Below are 22,008 nucleotides of genomic sequence, written 5' to 3' on the forward strand. Positions count from 1 at the left end.
TTAGTACATTTACATCCAGTTGGACAATAACAAACAGAAGCTATTCAGAAGAGAATTGGATAGTCAATTACATCAAGGAGTGCAAGAGACAGTGAAAGGGTCAAAGAGGGATAGCTTTCCTTTGTCACTGGCACAAGGTATGAATCTAACATCTGTAATTTTGGTATAACGGCAAAGGCAGAATTCAAACTAGAGGGGTTCAAACAGATTAGTAAGAATGTAGAATTCGTTGCTACATAGAGTGAGTAAACAGATAACATTGAAGCAGCAAACTGAAGGACTGCTGCATGCATGGTGGTGGGTTTGAAGATTAGGGAGGGAAGAGGAAATAAGAGCTAAATACACTTCATGTAGAACATAAACACCAGTATGGATTAAATGATTTGTTTCTCTGCTGATATTGTTTAGAGTTTGATTAGATGTGGTCCTCCTTGCCTTGAAATCCCCTGTCATCGCCTTTTCGGGGGAAAATAAAATCTCAATTCCCTCCCTCATGTTGCAAATAAGGAACCCCATTTCCAGTATCCTTTTACCTTACAAAATCCTTGAACATGCTGTCAACTTCCGAATCACTCGCATCTATCCTAGAATGTCATGTCTGAATTTCCCCTAGCCATATTTCTTCTGCCACAGTACCAACAAGGCCCTGACAAAGTCATAAATAATCTCTTACTCAATGGTAAAGATAAACTATGTCTTCATTACTTTTCGACCTGTCTGCAAACTTTAATGCAGTTAATCACTCCATTCTGTTCCAATCTTTGTTAAATGTCATGCAGCTGGGTCAGATTTCACATGTTTTGTTCTATTTATATCTATTCAGTCCCAACCACAGACAGCCTACACATTATCTCTGCCATCTCACATGGGTCTTTCTTTGGTCTCACATAAGTTGAGCATCATGTAGCCAAAATACCTGACCACCCATTTATCAAAACAAATGTCCTTTGGGAAACTTCAGTACTTACAGTATCCCACAATAACATAATTTGGAGGTGCTGGTGTTGGACTGGCGTGGACAAAGTTAAAAATCACACAACACTAGGCTATAGTCCAACTGGTTTATTTGGAGGCACTAGATTTCGATTTGGAAGCAACAGGTGGTGAACAGACAGTGCCTCGAAAGCTAGTGCTTCCAAATAAACCTGTTGGACTATAACCTGGTGTTGTGAGATTTTTAACTTTGCCCAGAATAACGTAGTATGAAACCACTTAAATTGACAGCATGCATGCTGACAACACAGCTCTACGTCACCACTATCTCTCTGAACCACTATGTCCAAGTTGTCACATTACTTACCTGGCGTCTAGCCCCTGATCAGTAGAACTTGCATTCAATTAAATATTAGGAAGACTGAAAGCACGCTCTTTGTTTCTTGCCACAAGCACTGTAACCAAGCCACTGACTTAATTTCTCTCTCTGGAAATGCCTGTGGCTAAACCATATGATCACAACCTTGATTTTATTTGATGCAGAGATGAACTGCCAAATACATGTCATACAATTAAGACTGCTTACTTCTGTCTCTAAGATTTCCCAATCTCAGCTCATCTGTTATCAAAACCATCTGATAACTCTCGGTAAGCATTGGAATAATTAAGCCATGTTCAATCCTCTGCAAACTTAAGGTCACAAAAAAGAACTCTGCTACCCATTGCAAGTAAAATTCCATTCAATTAATCAATGCTCCCTGGCTCTAGTTTAAACAACACCTTAATTTTAAAAATATCTATTTCAATAAAACAATCGTCTTGAGGAGTTAAGATTACATCAGTGATGATTCAATGTAATCACAGTGATTACCTGTTTGCCAAAGCCCACACTGGCTGCTAGTTCAGAGTTGAAGACACAACGACGCATGAATTGATTCTTGATTGAATGCATCAATTTCAATCTCACAATCAGCGCAAAGGAGAATGAAGTAATGCACTAGCTTGTTCCAGGGAAGCTCCACCCAGAACACAAGCCTGGTCATATACCATGACCACATGCTGTCAGTAGTGGATAAGTTAATTTACCTCAACAGCACATTCTCCTCAACATATCTATACTTACAACAAAAAAAAATGCAAATATTGTCAAAACAAGGCCAGATTTCAAACACCAGTCTGGGATAGAACAGTACATATACCTATCATGTTGAAAATCTATACAGCAAAGGGCTCTACCCACATTAGTCTCTGAATCGGACACTTGAACTGTGTACCAAACTCATACCAAGCAGCTCAACCACTTTCACTTGAGTTGCCTTCTGAAGCTTCTGATGATTAGTTGTCAGGACAAAACACTGGACACTGAAGTGCTCACATGTGATCATGATGTGATACTGGCAGTGTTGGACTGGGGAGGACAAAATCAGAAGTCACCCAAAACCGTTACTGTCCAACAGGTTTATCTAAAATCACAAGCCTTTGGTGTGCTGGTCCCTCATCAGGTGAAGTCATTTGACCTGACGAAGGTGCAGTGCTCAAAGTGCTTGATTTTAAATAAACCTATTGGTGTCATGTGACTTCTCACATGCGATGACTTGCCAAACATCTATACTATATCGAGACAATGATGGTGGGGCCTGTCATACTCCCTAGATGCCTGATACACTCTTTTACCAAAGAATATCTTCAGTGGAGATCCTGCTCTGGGTGCTCTCATAGTGGTCAAAGGAAGGATTATAAGAGCACTCTTAAGAACTCACTTAGAAGCTTTCACATCAACTTCAAGTCCTGGGAGAAGCTAGTCTACGACTACTGCAGCTGCCACAACCGAATATAAAGCAGTGCAACTCCTTTGAAATGAAACACATATGAGAAGTGCTCACGAAAGACAGTCAAGACAACAAGTATCAGTGATTACATAACACAATCAGTTTCTAATGGCAAATTTAACTGGACAAATAAAATAACTGAACACTCAACTACAACACTTTAGAATAAAAGGAGCTGAATGATTTGTATCCAAAGATGTTCATCTCTATGCATAATCCACAAGATAGGATTTAGCACAAATTAATTTCTTCAACTGAAATGCAATTTCGTACCTTATGTGTGTGGCCGGAAGGGACTCATACTGGCGAGATAGAAATATCTCTCGGTGTTTAAGCTGATGTCTTTGTTTTTCTGTCAAATCTAAAATACTTGGCGTTTCCAGTTCTTCCTCCATTTCTTCTGCACAGGATAAAATACAAAATATATTAACTTTCTTGGGGAGGCTTAGAGCAGTTAAAAGTTTTTTTTACCCCCACATGGAAAGTTATGTCTTCAACCAATACACCACACAAATTTGCAGTGCAAGCACACAAATTCCTTTTCTGCATTTGTCCTCACTGAGCTGAAATATATCCTTGATGTTTCAAAAGCATATTCGTAAACTGAACATCACTCAGTGAGGCGTGTAACACAATAGGCAATTATCACACGTACAGATAGATCGTGAAATGGATCCTTGAGAATACTGGGGGCACAAAATGACCCAAGGGATTGGGAAAATGTGGCAAAAGTACAATACACTTGCCTGAACCTATTGTACACCACAGCAATTCTGATTTCAGTAAATAATCATTAACTCTGGTTTTAAACTACACTATTTTAAGGAAACAATAACTGGTTCCACATTTTACCAGAATGGCCAGCTGGCAACAGCTGATAAAAATCAGAACCTAAGATCTTCTGTAGGGTCTTCTGAAATTTATCATTGAAACATTTGTTTCTTTTCACTGCACGGATTTTGTACTTTTTCTGCAATATAATGTTTTGCACAAATACAAAACTATCTGAGAGCTAAATGAAACTTAAAAATGATATGGCATGTGACCTTCTTGAAGAGTCTTGGGGCCATCAGGGGACCATTACAATAGCTTAGTGTGGAAATCACACAGGCAAGAAATGAGCTGAATCAAAGCTTTACCAGTGAGATAAACAACATTTGTGACAGTGCACCTTTGAGACTGAAACATCAAATAAATTGTACATCAAGATTACAAGCATAATGTGCTTCAAAAAACTCCATGAATACCTCTCCATAGAAATTCTCCCTTGACCTTGTCACTTCATGTGATCCTGCCATTTCATATGGTCTTGTTACTTCCACCAAGATAGTCAGAGATGATAGCATTTTTTATCACTACCCTATATCATTCTCCACAAACATCCTCCATCCCAACTTTATTCTATAACCTCCCCTGGAAAAACATTCAGCAAATTCACTTAAGACTGCACTTTCAACATTGTAACATATCAGCTTCTTCAATTGGATCCTTCAATTCCCATGAGAAAATCAATATCATATTAGTAAACTTGACGCATGAGCAGTTGGGAAAGAGAACATTTTGAGTGAGGCACAGCCAGCGTGAATAGGTGTATCTGGAAACCTGGAGCATAGTGGGAACTTGGTGCAAAGTGGAAGAGGTGCTTTGTGCTTTAGAGTTTATAAGGCCAATATTCTATAGTAAGGATCAACAGGAAATTAGAGCCCTAGATTAATTGATAGTTTGATATTAAGAATCTTCCAAAAGGTATATTTCAAAAGGAGTCTATCATGGCATAAGAGTTCAAAGCTGTACTGGTTTCCTACTCTAAGTAGGAAATTGGGTACATTTCCAGTGCCTGTGATTAGTAAATGTGCAGGTAATGAATCCAGCTGCAGCACCTGGAAGGCTAGGTTTTGGAGGTGTGCCTGTGGCTACGTACACTATGGAGGACTCCTGAATGGGTCTTATGGTCTTATTTCTGTGCTCAGACCAAGACTCCAGGATTATAAGTTGCCTCCCTATTGCTAGGGTGAAGATATCTCAGAGCAGCTACCGGGCATTCTGGAGGGGGAGGGTGAACAGCCAGTAACAGTGGTATACAGTGGCACGAGTGACATAGTTTAAAAAAAAAGCGTGAACTCCTACAAGCACAAAATAGGGAGTTAGGAAGTAAGTTAACAAGTAGGATCTCTAAGGTACTGATCTCAGGAATATCATCAGTGCCACATACTTGTCAGAGTATAAACAGCAGGTTATATCAAATAAATATTTGACTGAAAAGATGGGGTGAAGGGAATGGTTTCAGATTACTGAGGCATTGGGTCACTTCTGGAGGAGATGGAACAAGTACAAACTGAACAGGAGGATGTCCAAAGGGAAGAATTGCTGGAGTCGTTGAGAAGGCTTTAAACTAAAATGGTGGGGACTGGAAATCTACACAAGAAGTCAGAGAAATTGGAATCATGGACAGGACCATCAAGGCAAAAAAAGGAAAATAAGAAAAGTGAGAGGCAGAGAAATCAAGGATTAGGATCAAACTGAGGCACTGTGAAAAATAATGGGAATGGGACAAGTAATGTTAAAAAGACAAGCCCTGAGGCTCTCTGAGTTTGAATTAATCACACAAATAGATGAAAAGAGGTCTGATATAATCAGGATTATGGAGACATGGCTGAAAGATGACCAGAAGTAGGAACTAAACATTCACGAGCGTTTAGTATTTAAGAAGGATAGACAAAAAGGAAAAGATGGAGGAGTTGCATTTCCGGTTAAGGAGGAAACTAACTCAATATTAGGAAGGATATTAGCTCCAATAATATAGAATGTAGAGCTGAGAAACATCAGGCAGCAAAATAAAATAGTATTGTATGTAGAACGCCAAACACTTGGGTGATGTTCAGAATGGCATTAAAGAGGAAATTAAAGACACATGAAAAAAGGAACATCAGTAATTACAGGGGACGTCAATCTGCATATGGATTGGAGAAGTCAAATTCGTAATAATACTGTTGAGAAGGAATTCCTGGAGTGTATATGGGTTTTCTGGACAAATACTTTTCGGAACCAACTGGAGAAAAGGCCTTTATAGACTGAGTATTATGTAATGGAGAAAGGAATAATTGTCATTCTAGCTGTGGAAGGCCCCTGCGGGATGAGCGAGCATCATATGATAAAATTCTTCATCAAGATGCACAGTGATATAGTTGATGCTCAGACCAGGGTCCTGAATCTAAATAGAGACAACTCTGATGGTATGATACATGAGTTCACAATGACAAATTAGGATTATTATTTAAAAGGGATCGCAGTGGAAAGGCATGGCAAAAAAAATCAACAAGTGTTTGAGTGAACTGCAACAACTGTTCACTTTTGGCTGGCACAAATCTAAAGATGGAAAGGTGACCAAACCATGCCTTACAATAGAAATTAGAGATAGATATTAGATCCAGGAAGAAGTACATAAATTAGCCAGAAAAAAGAAACCAATCCTGAGAAGAGGGAGCAGTTTAGAATTCAACAACTAAGACAAAAGAAAATTATTCATTAAGTAAGGGAAAATACAGTATGAGAGTAGGCTTGTGGGGAACATAAACACTAACTCTAAAAGTTTCTGACGATATTTGAAAAGAAAAAAAAATTGAAGGAAAATTTAGATGCCTTACAGTCAAAAAGAGGGGAATTTATAAAGGGGACAAAAAATGGTTGACCAAATAAGTACATACTTCGGTTGTGGTCACAAAAGAAGAGCATCAATAACATACCAGAAATGTTGGGTAACACAGAGTTTAGTGACAGGGAGGAATTTAAGGAAAACAATATTAATAGGGAAATAGTGTTAGGAAAATTGATGGGACCAAAGGCCGATGAATCCCCAAAGTAAAAATCTACATCCCAGAGTACTTAGGGATGAGGCTCCAGAAATAGTGGAAGCATCGGTAGTCATCTTCCAAGATTCTAGAGATTCTGGTACCGTTTATACAGACTGTAAGATAGCTAATGAAACCCCTCTATTTAAAAAGGCAGGCAGAGAGAAAACTGGGACTTACAGACCAGTCTGCCTGACATTAGTAGCAAGTAAAATGCTAGAGTCAATGATCCATTAGCAGAGCACTTTGAAAACAGTGGCAGGATTGAACAGTCAGTATGGATTTATGAAAAGTGAATCAAGTTTGACAAATTTACTGCAATTCTTCAAGGGTGTAACTGAGAGAGCAACTGAGGCGGACTTTCAGAAGGCATTCGACAAGCCTCACATAAGAGATTATCATGTAAGGTTTATAGATTATAGGGATTATAGATAGTGTATTAAAATGGATAGAAAACCGGCTGGCAGATAGGAAACAAAGTACGAATAAATGGGTCTTTTTCCAAACGACAAGCAATGGATAGTGAGAAACCACAGGGATCAGTATTCAGACCCCAACAATTCACAATATACAGATTAATGATTTAGATGAGGGAACTAAACAAAATATCTCCAAATGTGTAGATGACACAAAACTGGGTGGGAGTAAGATTAGGGCCAATCAAGGATAGTAGTGGGAAGTGGAGTCAGAGGAGACGGGGAAGCACTAAATGAATAGTTTTCGACAGTATTCACTCTAGAAAACGACTATGTTGTTGAGGAGAATACTGAGATACAGGCTACTAGACTAGCTGTGATTGAGGTTCACAAGGAAGAGGTATTAGAAATCCTGCAGAGTGTGAAAATAGATAAGTCCCCTGGGCCGGATGGGATTTATCCTAGGATCCTCTGGGAAGCCAGGGAGGAGATTGCCGAGCCTTTAGCATTGATCATTAAATTGTCATTGTCTACAAGAATAGTAGATTCCTGAAGAAGGGCCTGTGCCCGAAACGTCGAATCTCCTGTTCCCTGGATGCTGCCTGACCTGCTGTGCTGTTCCAGCAATAAAGTTTCAACTTTGATCTCCAGCATCTGCAGACCTCACTTTCTCCTCGAAGATTTCAACCTACTGCGAATCCTCTTACAAGGATGCCTTCCTTGAAGAAGCTCTCTGCCTCTCTCTACAAATTCCTGAAGAAGGGCCTGTGCCCGAAACGTCGAATCTCCTGTTCCCTGGATGCTGCCTGACCTGCTGTGCTGTTCCAGCAATAAAGTTTCAACAATACAAGAATCGTGCCAGGAGACTGTAGGATAGCAAATGTGATTCCCCTGTTCAAGAAGGGGAGTAGAGACAATCCTGGTAATTATAGACCAGTGAGCCTTACTTCAGTTGTTGGTAAAGTGTTGGAAAACGTTAAGAGATAGAATTTATATTCATCTAGAAAAGAATTATTTGATTAGGGATGGTCAGCACGATTTTGTGAAGGGTAGGTCGGGCCTCACAAACCTTATTGAGTTCTTTGAGAAGGTGACCAAACAGGTAGATGAGAGTAAACCGGTTGATGTGGTGTAAATGAATTTCAGCAAGGCATTCAATAAGGTTCCCTACAGGAGGCTATTGTACAAAATACGGAGGAATGGGATTGTAGGAGATATAGCAGTTTGGATCAGAAATTGGCTTGGCTGAAAGAAGACAGAGGGTGCTGGTTGATGGGAAATGTTCATCCTGGAGTCCAGTTACCAGTGGTGTACCACAAGGGTCGGTGTTGGGTCCACTGCTGTTTGTCATTTTTATAAACGATGAGGGCGTGGGCGTAGAAGGGTGGGTTAGTAAATTTGCAGACGACACTAAGGTCGGTGGAATTGTGGATAGTGACGACGAATATTGTAAGTTACAGAGAGACATAGATAAGCTGCAGAGCTAGGCTGAGAGGTGGCAAATGGAGTTTAATGCGGACAAGTCTGAGGTGAATCACTTTGGTTGGAGTAACCGGAATGCAAAATACTGGGCTAATGGTAAGGTTCTTGGTAGTGTAGATCAGCAGAGAGATCTTGGTGTCCAGGTACACAGATCCTTGAAAGTTGCCACACGGGTTGACAGGGTTGTTAAGAAGGCATACAGTGTTTTAGCTTTTATTAATAGAGGGATTGAGTTCCGGAACCGTGAGGTTATGCTACAGCTGTTCAAAACTCTGGTGCGGCCACACTTGGAGTATTGTTTACAGTTCTGGTCACCGCATTATAAGAAGGATGTGGAAGCTTTGGAAAGGGTGCAGAGGAGATTTACTAGGGTGTTGCCTGGTATGGAGGGAACGTCTTACGAGGAAAGGCTGAAGGACTTGAGGCTGTTTTTGCTGGAGAGAAGAAAGTTGAGAAGTGACTTAACAGGGACATATAAGATAATCAGAGGGTTAGATAGGGTGGACAGGGAGAGCCTTTCTCTAAGAATGGTGACGGCGAGCATGAGGGGAATAGCTTTAAATTGAGGGGTGATAGATATATGACAGATGTCAGAGGTAGTTTCTTTAGTCAGAGAGTAGTAAGGGTATGGAATGCTTTGCCTGCAACGGTAGTAGATTCGCCAACTTTAAGTACATTTAAGTCGTCATTGGACAAGCATATGGACGTACGTGGAATAGTGTAGGCTAGATGGGCTTCAGATTGGTATGACAGGTTGGTGCAACATCGAGGGCCGAAGGGCCTGTACTGCGCTGTAATGTTCTATGTTCTATGTGCTGTGAGGAGAACGTAGAGATTCTTAAGAGTGATTGTACCAGGCTTGGTGAATGAGCAAAGACATGGCAGATGCAGTACAATGTGGAAAAATGTAAGGTTATCCATTTTGGGCACAAAAACAGGAAGGCAGATTGTTATTCGAATGTCTATAAATCGCAACAGGGGAATATGTAATGAGACCTCTGTGTCCACATACACAAGTTGAAGGTAGGCATACAGGTGCAGCAGGCAGTAAAGAAGGCAAATAATATGTTGTCCTTCATAGCAAGAGGATTTGAGTACAGAAAAAGGGATGTTTTGCTGCAATTATATTCGGCGTTGGTCAAACCACATCTGGAATCTGTGTGCAGTTTTGGTCTCCTTATCTAAGGAGAGATGTTCTTGCCAAGGGAGTACAGCGAAAGTTTATCAGACTGATTCCTGGATGGTGAGATGGACATATGACGAGAAGTTGAATTGGTTAGGATTACGTTCATTGGAGTTGAGAAGAATTTGGCAGGTGAGAAAGCGTATAGTTTTAAATGTGATACATTTGCTGCAGAGAATGCAGGAAAGTGCTTGTTCAAAGGAAGTGGAGACATCTGTTCTTAGCATCAATGGATCGGTGTAAATAAGTTGATAACATTTGTTCACTTGTGGAATGTGTGGCAGTACTTACTTTTCACGCCAGAGGCGCATATTTCACAGTAGAATGTAGAATTACTAAATTACTAGATTATACCAAAGACTCTTAACAAAACTCATACTGAATATGAAAAGAACTTGTAATTTAATTAGCTGAGTAGAATAATCACGCAATAGAAAAATCCTGATACATTTTCATGTATACCACACTGAGCAGATTTGAATTTATGAAGCTCAGTTCCCTCATCTTGACTGTCCTGGACTGGGAATGTCTCATTACCCTTACAGGCTAGAAAAACAAAGGTTGAAAGTGGAATAGTAAGGAACTTGTGAGAGTGAGAGAGAGAAAACTTTCTTCTGTAAATTACATTCCCTGACTGAAGGTTTCAAGGGACACAGAGAGAGACAGAGACCTGACAAAAGCTGGTGGAAAATTTTACGATTTATGGTCTGATTTGAGCGAACACTACCTTGTCATGAATTTAATGTTTGTGTGTTGTTCACTGGACCCCAAGATCCAGGAATATTATGAATTTAATTTGCATTTTGGGAAGCGAAGATGATTTTAAAAGAAAGAGTCATTTTGTAAGACAATGATATTGGACATGTTAGCTGAGCAAAATTACCTCATGACCTTTTCCACATAATTTAGACCAGACTCTCGTTAAAATGTACTAGCCAATTGACCATCTAGCTTGGCTGGATCAAGGGTGTCCCACTTTGATGTGCATATAGCTTAATAGTCATGCCTACTCAGACATGGCAATGAGTTTCTCTTCCTCTGCAAACTTTTGCCATTGTATTGCTGATTAAGTGGATGTGGCATTTTTGTAATTTTAATACCAATTTCTGTATTAGCTTGTTTCCAACAATAAGGAGAGTAGCCTGAGAGGGCTCCTAGGGGTAAGAGCTCAAGCCTGGCTTGTAGGTATCTATGTTATAGTGTAACATTGATGCCTTTGGTAAATAAAGGTAATAATTTAAATTAAACTGACAGAGTTTTATATTCCAGACTGCCACAGAGTACAATCTCTGGGACAAACCAAGTCAGGCTACAGGTAAAGTCCATCAGGGATTCCCTGAACTGTCTTGAAAAGGTACTTTAACGCAGGGACTAGACAGGATAGATAGAGGAAGGATGTTCCCGATGGTAGAGAGAGTCTTTAATCAGTCAACAGACATGGGGTAAACCATTAAGACTGAGAAATATCTTCATCTAGAGAGTGGTGAGCATGTAATACTCTCTGCTACAGAAAGAAGTCAAGGATAAAACATTTTACGATTTCAAGGAGTTGGCCCTTGGGGCTAAGGTGATCAAAGGGTAAGGGGGAAAACGTATGAGCAGGTTACAGAATTGGATGGTCAGCTATGGTCATAACGAATGGTGAAGCAGACTCAAAGCGCTGAATGGCCTACTCCTGCTCCTATTTTCTAAATTTCTACATTTCGTACCATTCTGCGACTACCAACATGTTCAATATTTACATCCACGTTTAACTAATGAGTACTCATTCAAACCTCTATTCTCTTTCACTCTGGGTGTGACCCCAGAACACAATTCATCTGTGTTTTGTAGAATCCAAAGAGTAGAGACTTGAATAGATACAGGAGAAAAGTATTGTAGCCTTACATCATCAGATCTGACTGGACCACATGTATCAGAACATAACAATTAGGAGAAGGAGTAGTCAATGCGTACCATTGAGTCTGCTCTGCCATTTAATGTGATCCAAGTAGTGGGAAGTTGTGTGTGGAGGCTGAAGAGATTGGGGAGACACTGAATGAATACTTTTCGTCAGTATTCAATCAGGAACAGGACATTGTTGTCAATGTGAATACTGAGTCACAATTAAGTAGAATGAATGGCTTTGAGGTACGTAGGGAAGAGGTGTTGGAAATTCTGGAAAGGGTGAAAATAGATAAGTCCCCCGGGCCTGATGGCATTTATCCTAGGATTCTCTGGGAAGCAAGGGAGGAGATTGCAGAGCCATTGGCCTTGATTTTTATGTCCTCGTTGTCTACAGGAGTAGTGCCAGAAGATTGGAGGCTAGCAAATGTGGTTCCCTTGTTCAAGAAGGGGAGCAGGGATAACCCTAGTAACTATAGGCCGGTGAGTCTCACTTCTGTTGTGGGTAAAATCTTAGAGAGAATTGTAAGGGATAGGATTTATGAACATCTGGATAGGAATAATGTGATCAAGGATAGTCAGCATGGTTTTGTGAAGGGCAGGTCGTGCCTCACAAACCTTACTGAATTCTTTGAGAAGGTGACTAAGGAGGTGGACGAGGGGAAAGCGGTAGATGTGGTGTATATGGATTTTAGTAAGGCATTTGATAAGGTTCCCCATGGTAGACTACTGCAAAAAATACGGAGGAATGGCATTGAGGGTGAGTTGGAGGTTTGGATTAGGAGTTGGCTGGCTGGAAGAAGACAGAGGGTAGTAGTTGATGACAAAGGTTCATCTTGGAGTGCCGTCACTAGCGGTGTTTCGCAAGGATCTGTTTTGGGACCATTGCTGTTTGTCATTTTTATAAATGACCTGGAGGAGGGGTTAGAAGGTTGGGTGAGCAAGTTTGCGGATGATACAAAAGTCGGAGGAGTTGTAGACAGTGAGGAAGGATGTGGCAGGTTACAGCGGGATATAGATACGCGGCAGAACTGGGCAGAAAGGTGGCAAATGGAGTTCAATGTAGCTAAGTGTGAGGTGATTCACTTTGGTAAGAGTAACAAAAAGATGGGGTACTGGGCTAATGGTTGGATACTTGGTAGTGTGGATGAGCAGAGGGATCTTGGTGTCCATGTACACAGATCTTTGAAAGTTGCCACCCAGGTAAATAGAGCGGTGAAGAAGGCATATGGCGTACTGGCTTTTATTGGTAGAGGAATTGAGTTCCGGAGTACTGAGGTCATGTTGCAGTTGTATAAGACTCTGGGGCGGCCGCATCTGGAGTATTGTGTGCAGTTTTGGTCGCCATACTATAGGAAGGATGTGGAGGCACTGGAACGGGTGCAGAGGACATTTACCAGGATGTTGCCTGGTATGGTAGAAAGATCGTATGAGGAAAGGCTGAGGCACTTGGGGTTGTTTTCATTGGAGAAAAGAAGGTTTAGGGGTGACTTGATAGAGATGTACAAGATGATTAGGGGTTTAGATAGGGTCGACAGTGAGAATCTTTTTCCACGTATGGAGTCAGCTATTACAAGGGGGCATAGCTTTAAATTAAGGGGGAGGGTAGGTATAGGACAGATGTTAGGGGTAGGTTCTTTACTCAGTGAGTCGTGAGTTCATGGAATGCCCTGCCAGTAGCAGTGGTGGACTCTCCCTCATTATGGGCATTTAAGCGGGCATTGGATAGGCATATGGAGGATAGTGGGCTAGTGTAGGTTAAGTGGGCTTGGATCGGCGCAACATCGAGGGCCGAAGGGCCTGTACTGCGCTGTATTCTTCTATGTTCTATGGCTGATCTCATCTTGGCCTCAATTCCATGTTCCTGCCCATAGCCGATTACTAGTTAAAACCGGTCTATTTCCTCCCTAAATGTAATCACTGTCCTAGCACTCCCATAGATTCATAACCCTTTGAGAGAATAACTCCTCCTTACCTGTGTTTTAAATGTGCCACCCTTTAGTCTAAAACTATGACCTCGCATTCCAGGTTCCCTCAGAAAAGGGGAAACATCCACTCTCCATCTATTTTGAAGACTCTAGTATCTTGTGGACCTCAAACAGATCCCCTCTCCTTCTTCTAACCTTGGCATGTATAGGCCTAAGCTGCTCAATCTCTCCTCATAAAGATAAGACTTTCTTTGCTGGAATTAATGTAATGAACCTTGCCTCCAATGCAACTGCATCCTTATACAAATAAGGGGACAAACAAATGTACAAAGAACAAATAAGATCCTGCTTTCCTCTACCAAGATAGTCTGTTAATCCAGAATCATCAAGGAATGCAAAGAAAACTCCTGTTTCTTTGTCTACTATAGTATTTCTTAAACCTCACTCCCTGCTCCTCCACTCACACTTCCAAATAAAAGCGAAGAAACTCATCAACTTCATGATTGAGATAGAGATTACCCTTCCGCTGCTTCGTTGGTCTAAATTTGATATTAGCGAGTTTTGAGAAGATTTGTAGCTCAGGTTTAGGTTTTGGATGTAGGTTGGTAGCCCACAAACCCACCAACACACTAAAACAGCAGCTAATGAACTTGAAAGACCCTATACAGACAATGAGCAAAACTAACGTCATTTACAAAATACCGTGTAAGGACTGTAACAAACACTACATTGGACAAACAGGCAGAAAACTAGCCACCAGGATACATGAACACCAACTAGCCACAAAAAGACATGATCCTCTCTCACTAGTATCCTCACATAGGGATGAAGAAGGACACCACTTCGACTGGGACAACACATTCATCCTAGGACAAGTCAAACAAAGACACGCATGAGAAAGGTGCAGTCACCTTGTTGGGTGTTTACTATAGGCCCCCCAATAGCAGCAGAGATGTGGAGAAACAGTTTGGGAAACAGATTTTGGAAAGGTGCAGAAGCCACAGGGTAGTAGTCATGGGCGATTTCAACTTCCCAAATATTGATTGGAAGCTCTTTAGATCAAGTAGATTGGATGGGGCGGTGTTTGCGCAGTGTGTCCAGGAAGCTTTTCTAACTCAGTATGTAGATTGTCCGACCAGAGGGGAGGCCATATTGGATTTGGTACTCGGTAATGAACCGGGACAAGTGATGAGCTGAAAATGTGTTGCTGGAAAAGCCCAGCACGTCAGGCAGCATCCAGGGAACAGGAGAATTGACGTTTCGGGCATAAGCCCTTCTTCAGGAATGGCTTTCCTGAAGAAGGGCTTATGCCCGAAACGTCGATTCTCCTGTTCCCTGGATGCTGCCTGACCTGCTGCGCTTTTCCAGCAACACATTTTCAGCTCTGATCTCCAGCATCTGCAGTCCTCACTTTCTCCTCCGGGACAAGTGATGGGCTTGTTAGTAGGTGAACATTTTGGTGATGGTGACCACAATTGTGTGACTTTCACCTTGGTTATGGAGAGAGATAGGTGCGTGCAACAGGGTAGGTTTTACAATTGGGGGAAGGGTAATTACGATGCTGTAAGACAGGATCTGAGGAGCATAAGTTGGGAGCATAGGCTTGTCAGGGAAGGATGTCGTGGAAATGTGGAACTTTTTCAAGGAACAGATACAACGTGTCCTTGATATGTATATACCTGTCAGGCAGGAAAGAAATGGTCGTGTGAGGGAACCTTGGTTGACGAGGGAGGTTGAATGTCTTGTAAAGAGGAAGAAGGAGGCTTACATAAGGTTGAGGAAACAGGGTTCAGACAGAGCAGTGGAGGGATACAGGATAGTCAGAAGGGACCTGAAGAAAGGGATTAGGAGAGCTAAGAGAGGGCATGAAAAATCTTTGGCGGATAGGATCAAGGATAACCCAAAGGCATTTTATGCGTATGTGAGAAACAGGAGAATGACGAGAACGAGGGTAGGTCCGATCAAGGACAGTAGTGGGAGACTGTGTATTGAGTCGGAAGAGATAGGAGAGGTCTTGAATGAGTACTTTTCTTCAGTATTTACGAACGAGAGGGACCATATTGTTGAAGAGGAGAGTGTGAAACAGACTGGTAAGCTAGAGGAGATACTTGTTAGGAAGGAAGATGTGTTGGACATTTTGAACAACTTGAGGATAGACAATTCCCCCAGGCCTGACGGGATATATCCTAGGATTATGTGGGAAGCAATAGAGTAAATTGCAGTACCGCTGGCAATGATCTTTTCGTCTTCACTGTCAACGGGGGTGGTACCAGGGGACTGGAGAGTGGCGAATGTTGTGCCCCTGTTCAAAAAAGGGATAACCCCGGGAATTACAGGTCAGTTAGTCTTACTTCGGTGGTAGGCAAAGTAATGGAAAGGGTACTGAGGGATAGGATTTATGTGTATCTGGAAAGACACTGCTTGATTAGGGACAGCCAGCACGGATTTGTGAAGGGTAGGTCTTGCCTTACAAGTCTTAATGAATTCTTTGAGGAGGTGACCAAGCATGCGGATGAGGGTAGAGCAGTGGATGTAGTATACATGGATTTTTAGTAAGGCATTTGATAAGGTTCCCCATGGTAGGCTTATGCGGAAAGTCAGGAGGCATGGGATAGAGGGAAATTTGGCCAATTGGATAGAAAACTGGCTAACCGGTCGAAGTCAGAGAGTGGTGGTAGATGGCAAATATTCAGCCTGGAGCCCAGTTACAAGTGGAGTTCCACAGGGATCAGTTCTGGGTCCTCTGCTATTTGTAATTTTTATTAATGACTTGGATGAGGGAGTCGAAGGGTAGGTCAGTAAATTTGCAGATGATACGAAGATTGGTGGAGTTGTGGATAGTGAGGAGGGCTGTTGTCGGCTGCAAAGAGACTTAGATATGATGCAGAGCTGGGCTGAGGAGTGGCAGATGGAGTTCAACCCTACCAAGTGTGAGGTTGACCATTTTGGAAAGACAAATAAGAATGCGGAATACAGGGTTAACGGTAGGGTTCTTAGTGAGGTGGAGGAACAGAGGGATCTTGTGGTCTATGTTCATAAATCTTTGAAAGTTGCCACTCAGGTGGATAGAGCTTGTAAGAAGGCCTATGGTGTATTAGCGTTCATTAGCAGAGGGATTGAATTCAAGAGTCGTGAAGTGATGTTGCAACTGTACAGGACTTTGGTTAGGCCACATTTGGAGTACTGTGTGCAGTTCTGGGGTCGCCTCACTTTAGGAAAGATGTGGAAGCTTTGGAGAGGGTGCAGAGAAGATTTACCAGGATGTTGCCTGGAATGGAGAATAGGTCGTACGAGGATAGGATGAGAGTGCTAGGCCTTTTCTCGTTGGAACGGCGAAGGATGAGGGGTGACTTGACAGAGGTTTATAAGATGATCAGAGGAATAGATAGAGTAGACAGTCAGAAACTTTTTCCCCGGGTGCAACAGAGTGTTACAAGGGGAAGGGTGGAAGGTATAGGGGAGATGTCAGGGGTGGGTTCTTTACCCAGAGAGTGGTGGGGACATGGAATGCGCTGCCTGTGGGAGTGGTAGAGTCAGAATCTTTGGTGACCTTTAAGCGGCAATTGGATAGGTACATGGATGGGTGCTTAAGCTAGGACAAATGTTCGGCACAACATCGTGGGCCGAAGGGCCTGTTCTGTGCTGTATTGTTCTATGTTCTATGTTCTAATTGCTAGAAGCATGGCATTCCAACCGGAACTCTATCAACAAATACATCGAGTTAGACCCCATCTACCACCCCCTGAGAAAAGGAACAGGAAGTGACTTCACCACAGGAAATAACATCACCACATGAAATGACATCACTAACCCAAAGAAACCCAAACATATAAATAGAAAGCAGGAATTTTTAGCATTGCTTTTAAATGAGGTCCACTGAAGATGTTACCTAATAGGGGAACGAAATGTCTGGAAATGAATCTTCCAGCTCAGCGAGCAAACCTACATCCTAAATTTGATATGTTTCTTCCACCACCATATTCTGAACTTGCTTTGTTCTCCAGTTTCTCTCCAAAGTCATCTTATGCACAAGATGATCTCTTCCTCCCCTGAATGCATTCCAACTAAAACCATCTTCCTGGCTCCAATGTTAGCTTATGTTGCTTCTGGTTCTCTTTCTTCAAGTACTGTCATACTCCCCTTCAAACAAAGCAGCCCTTGACTCTATGTCCTTTCAGGAGAAAGTGAGGTCTGCAGATGCTGGAGATCAGAGCTGAAAATGTGTTGCTGGAAAAGCGCAGCAGGTCAGGCAGCATCCAGGGAACAGGAGAATCGACGTTTCGGGCATAAGCCCTTCTTCAGGAATGAGGAAAGTTTGTCCAGCAGGCTCCCTACCTTTTATCTTAGCCTGCTGGACAAACTTTCCTCATTCCTGAAGAAGGGCTTATGCCCGAAACGTCGATTCTCCTGTTCCCTGGATGCTGCCTGACCTTCTGCGCTTTTCCAGCAACACATTTTCAGCTCTATGTCCTTTCAAACAACTATCACATCTCCAACCTACCTTTCTTCCTTTAACAAACTGGCACTATACAAATCTGTGCCCATGTTTTCCAAAGAAACACGAACTGTGTTACAATAATGGTACAAACAGAATTTTAACTTTTAACATGCGACTGTTAGACCAATACTGAATATGACCATTTGATCAGATTGAGGTAAGCTTCATGATACTCACGTGAAACAAACAAGAACTCATTGCACTAAAATTACCGCTTTTATCTAAAGGTATAAAAACCAGGAAACTGAATCAAGGTCCAGAAATTCATAATTCACGTTTTAATTCACACATAATAAATTCACATATTGGGAGATGAAAGATTCAGGAATTCGTACTGAACTGTAGTGGAATTTCAAAGAAAGAAATAAAGGGGCACAATTTTCTGAATCTTTCTGAAGTGTCATGATTGAGAGATGCTGGTGTTGGACTGGGATTTACAAAGTTAAAATTCACACACCACCAGGTTATAGTCCAACAGGTTTAATTGGAAGCAATAGCTTTTTGAGCGCTGCTCCTTCATCAGGTGTTTGTGGAGTATAAGAATTCTGTGTCGTACAATCTTACGCTCCACAATCACCTGATGAAGGAGCAGCGCTCCGAAAGCTAATGCTTCCAATTAAACCTGTTGGACTATAACCTGGTGATGTGTAATTTTTAACTTTCCGAAATGTTGTTGTCATTTAGGTATTGACTAACACCCCATCTGCAACAGTAAGATATCGCACCCACCATTCAACTCATTAAGAGCTGAGAGGTGAGCAAGAGTTAGTATCTTGCCCTATCACAGGCCTTGATAATGACAACTTGGGTCATTATATGCTGCAAACCAGAGACAAGCAACCTCTAGGTTCTCAAGTCTGTATTTCCACAGTTACTCCTCAGGGAAGAGATGCCCATCATTTCCTTTCAAGTTTTCATCTCTTGGTCTTAAGGGAACGGAGATGAATCATACAGGGAGCACAATCAGAGGAGAGCGAGTAATGGTTATATGGAGCGCGAGAACAAAATGGAAATGAGGGTGCGGCTGAGGATATCTACAGCTATGGAAATGAGGCACAAGGGTACAGAAATAGTCACTGGGACAAAAATGGATGCAACACGAGTGAAGGGGTTTGCCCCTCAAGCTTGTTCTGGCATCACTAGGTGCTGAGATCATGGCATTGTCTGCAAGATTAAGCAGACAAGTCAATATTAACAGTGGTTCAGTTGCTAGCAAGCTCATTTCTGAATCACAAGGTGCCAGGTTTCACGGTCTGCCCTGGGGCTTGAGCGTAAAAAGGCAATATACCACTGTTGAATGTACCATTTTACAGTTAAGATGCTAAACCAATGCTCTTTCTGCATGCTTAGGAGGACGTAAGAGTCCACACTAAGGAGGATGAGAAGAGCAGGGCAAATGCTTATCTCCCATCAACATTACATAAAAATCTGATCATTACCACCTTGCTGTTAGAGAGTTGGGCGTGTGCAAATTGTTTCCTGCATTACAACAGCAAATATACTTCAAAACATATTCCCACTGGATTTAAAAACAAAATGCTGGAGAAACAACAGTTTAGCAGCATCTGTGGTGCTGTTCTTCAGCTTACATTGAGCATCATTGAAATTCTGTAATAGGCCTAGGACTGAAACATTAGCACAACAGCAAATGCTTTATTGAAATGGCAACTAGAAGTTTGGGTCATTCGTAGGTAAGGCATTCATCCAATATGCAATTAATTTCACCAAAGTAAAGGAGTCCATACTCTGAGCAATGAATGCTTAAAATGGAGGGGAAGAAAAATATGTTTGGTGGTGGCATCCTGCTAGAGATGATAGAAATGGTGGCAGATGATCCTTCAATTCATGGTGGTTCAGTGGTTAGCACTGGTGCCTCACAGCGCCAGGGATCTGGGTTCGATTCCAGCCTTTGGTGACCGCCTATTTGGAGTCTGCATATTCTCCCTCCTTCTGCTTAGGTTTCTGCCGGGTGCTCTGATTTCCTCCCACCATCCAAAAATGTGCAGGTTAAGTGGAATAGCCATGTTAAATTGCCCCATTGTGTCCAGGGACATGCAGGCCACATGGATTAGCCATGGTAAATACATGTCTGGGTCTGGTTGGAAGGATCGGTGCAAACTTGATGGGCTGAATGGTCTTTTTCCACACTGTGGCAATTCTATGATTACAGATAAGGAGAACCTTACTGGTGTCCTGGGAGATCGGGAAAAGAAAAAAAGGCATAGGAAATGCGTCAGATGTGGGATTTTGAGCTTTTCATGATATCTTGTGGTAATAAAAAGTGCGATACAAATGCATGCTTTCTTTCAGAAATATATCCTCTAGTGTTAATAAGAATGAGAAATAATAGAATTGAAACATATAACCTAAGAGGGTGGACATGTTAGATCATGATCTAATGATTCTCCTGGTTATAGAATTTAGAACACTAGGTCAAGTTTCAATGGATTGGAATTAACAGAAATCTTTTTGAAGGTGAAGAGCTTTGGAATTCACTATGCCCTAGAGCTGCTAACATGTGGTCATTGAGACAAGATGATTTTAAGAATCTAAAGAAATTAAGAAGATAACGCAGGAAGGTGGAGTTGAGTTGATCAGCAATTCTATTGAATTTCAGAATAAGTCTGAAGCACCTAATGACCTATCCATTTCTTATTTCTTAGATTCTAAGGCCATTCAGTTAGACCATGGCTGATCAGTATCTTGACTACTACTTCATCTACTTCATTTTCTTTGGTAAGTAAAATGCCCAGCCTAACCAACATTCATCAATCTCAATTGTAAATTTTCAGTTAAACTCATCTCAGTTTTCTCAGGGAGATTTCTGCTACCCTCTGCAAGAAAATGTGCTTTCTACTTTACAACAGTTATTAAACTTCATTATTTGTAGAGCACTTGAGTTGTCTGGTTGCTGTAAAAAGCACTATATGAATTCAAGCTTTTTTCTTTTGACTGCACCTCAGAACGGCCTAGGTCTAATTTTGAAAGGTAACACTTCTTTGCTCTGGTGATTAACTCTGGAAAAAGTTTCACTTCAGAATATTCAGAAAGGATAAATTTAGACAGAATAAATGCTGGATGGTCCTGATGACCAAAGAGTTCAGAGCTGGGGTCACAGTCTAAGGATATGAGATAGGCCATTTAAAATTGAGGAGGAGGAGAAATTTCTTCACCCAGAGAGACATGAGACTGTAGAATTCTCTGCCACAGAAAGTGGTTACGACCAAAGCATTGAATATTTTCAAGACAGAGTTAGATATAGTTCTCAGAGCTAAATGAAGCAATGAGGATGTGGACAAAATGGCTATGGAGTTGGATGATAAACCACAATTTTATTGAATCGTGGAGCAGACTCAGGGTCGAATGGCCTACCCCTGCTCCTATTTTCTAAGTTAATGAAATCACTGGGACTAGAAATGATAATAAGCAGCTAGGAACAAGACAAAACTATGTTCAATTATTCACAGCGTTCAAAATGCAAAGAAAAAGCAAGGAAACAGGCTGATCCAAAGATTAGATTAGATTAGATTCCCTATGTGATTTGAAATCGAAAAATATGACTGAAATTCAAATCATGTGACATACTCGCATTATAATTAAATAGGTTCCCACTTTTTTTCTCCATCTCTACTAGACTGAGACCATATGGGCATCTTGCATTAACCACTGTCTCCACTCCAATCATGTCCCACAAAGCTCTCTTTGTGTCAACCAAATTTAAATTGAACATAGCATCATGAAATTATATCCCTTTCTTCCTAATTATGGTTTGTTACAAGAAAACAGTTCTAAAATCAGAAGCTATATTTGTTCAGAGAAAGAACTAACAGGAAGTTATGGCATTACATAAACAACTCCAGATAAGTTATTATGTGACCTGACCTGAAGTACCACACAACATCCAGGGAGTGTGGTGTCAGCAGCAAATTTATTCCTCTGAGGCAGTAAATCTCTGGAATTCTTTACCACAGAGGCTAACAGAGGCTGAATCATTTATATATTCAAGG

The 22,008-nt window shown here is 41.4% G+C and overlaps 1 protein-coding gene across 9 annotated transcripts in view; it reads right to left on the reverse strand.

The window, feature by feature from the left end:
* The window catches only part of mta3 (metastasis associated 1 family, member 3), a 300,725-nt gene that overhangs the window by 248,131 nt on the left and 30,586 nt on the right, over positions 1-22,008 (reverse strand). For all 9 annotated transcript variants that reach the window (XM_087991291.1, XM_087991288.1, XM_087991287.1 and 6 more), the window contains one exon: positions 3,036-3,162. In XM_087991291.1, the coding sequence (XP_087847417.1) occupies positions 3,036-3,162 (127 nt within the window). Of the gene's footprint in view, positions 1-3,035; positions 3,163-22,008 lie in introns of those variants that run through there.

The sequence above is a fragment of the Chiloscyllium plagiosum genome, unplaced genomic scaffold, assembly GCF_037043375.1.
Source record: "Chiloscyllium plagiosum isolate Xiang-an unplaced genomic scaffold, Cpla_swu_hap1 HiC_scaffold_10, whole genome shotgun sequence".
NCBI lineage: Eukaryota > Metazoa > Chordata > Chondrichthyes > Orectolobiformes > Hemiscylliidae > Chiloscyllium > Chiloscyllium plagiosum.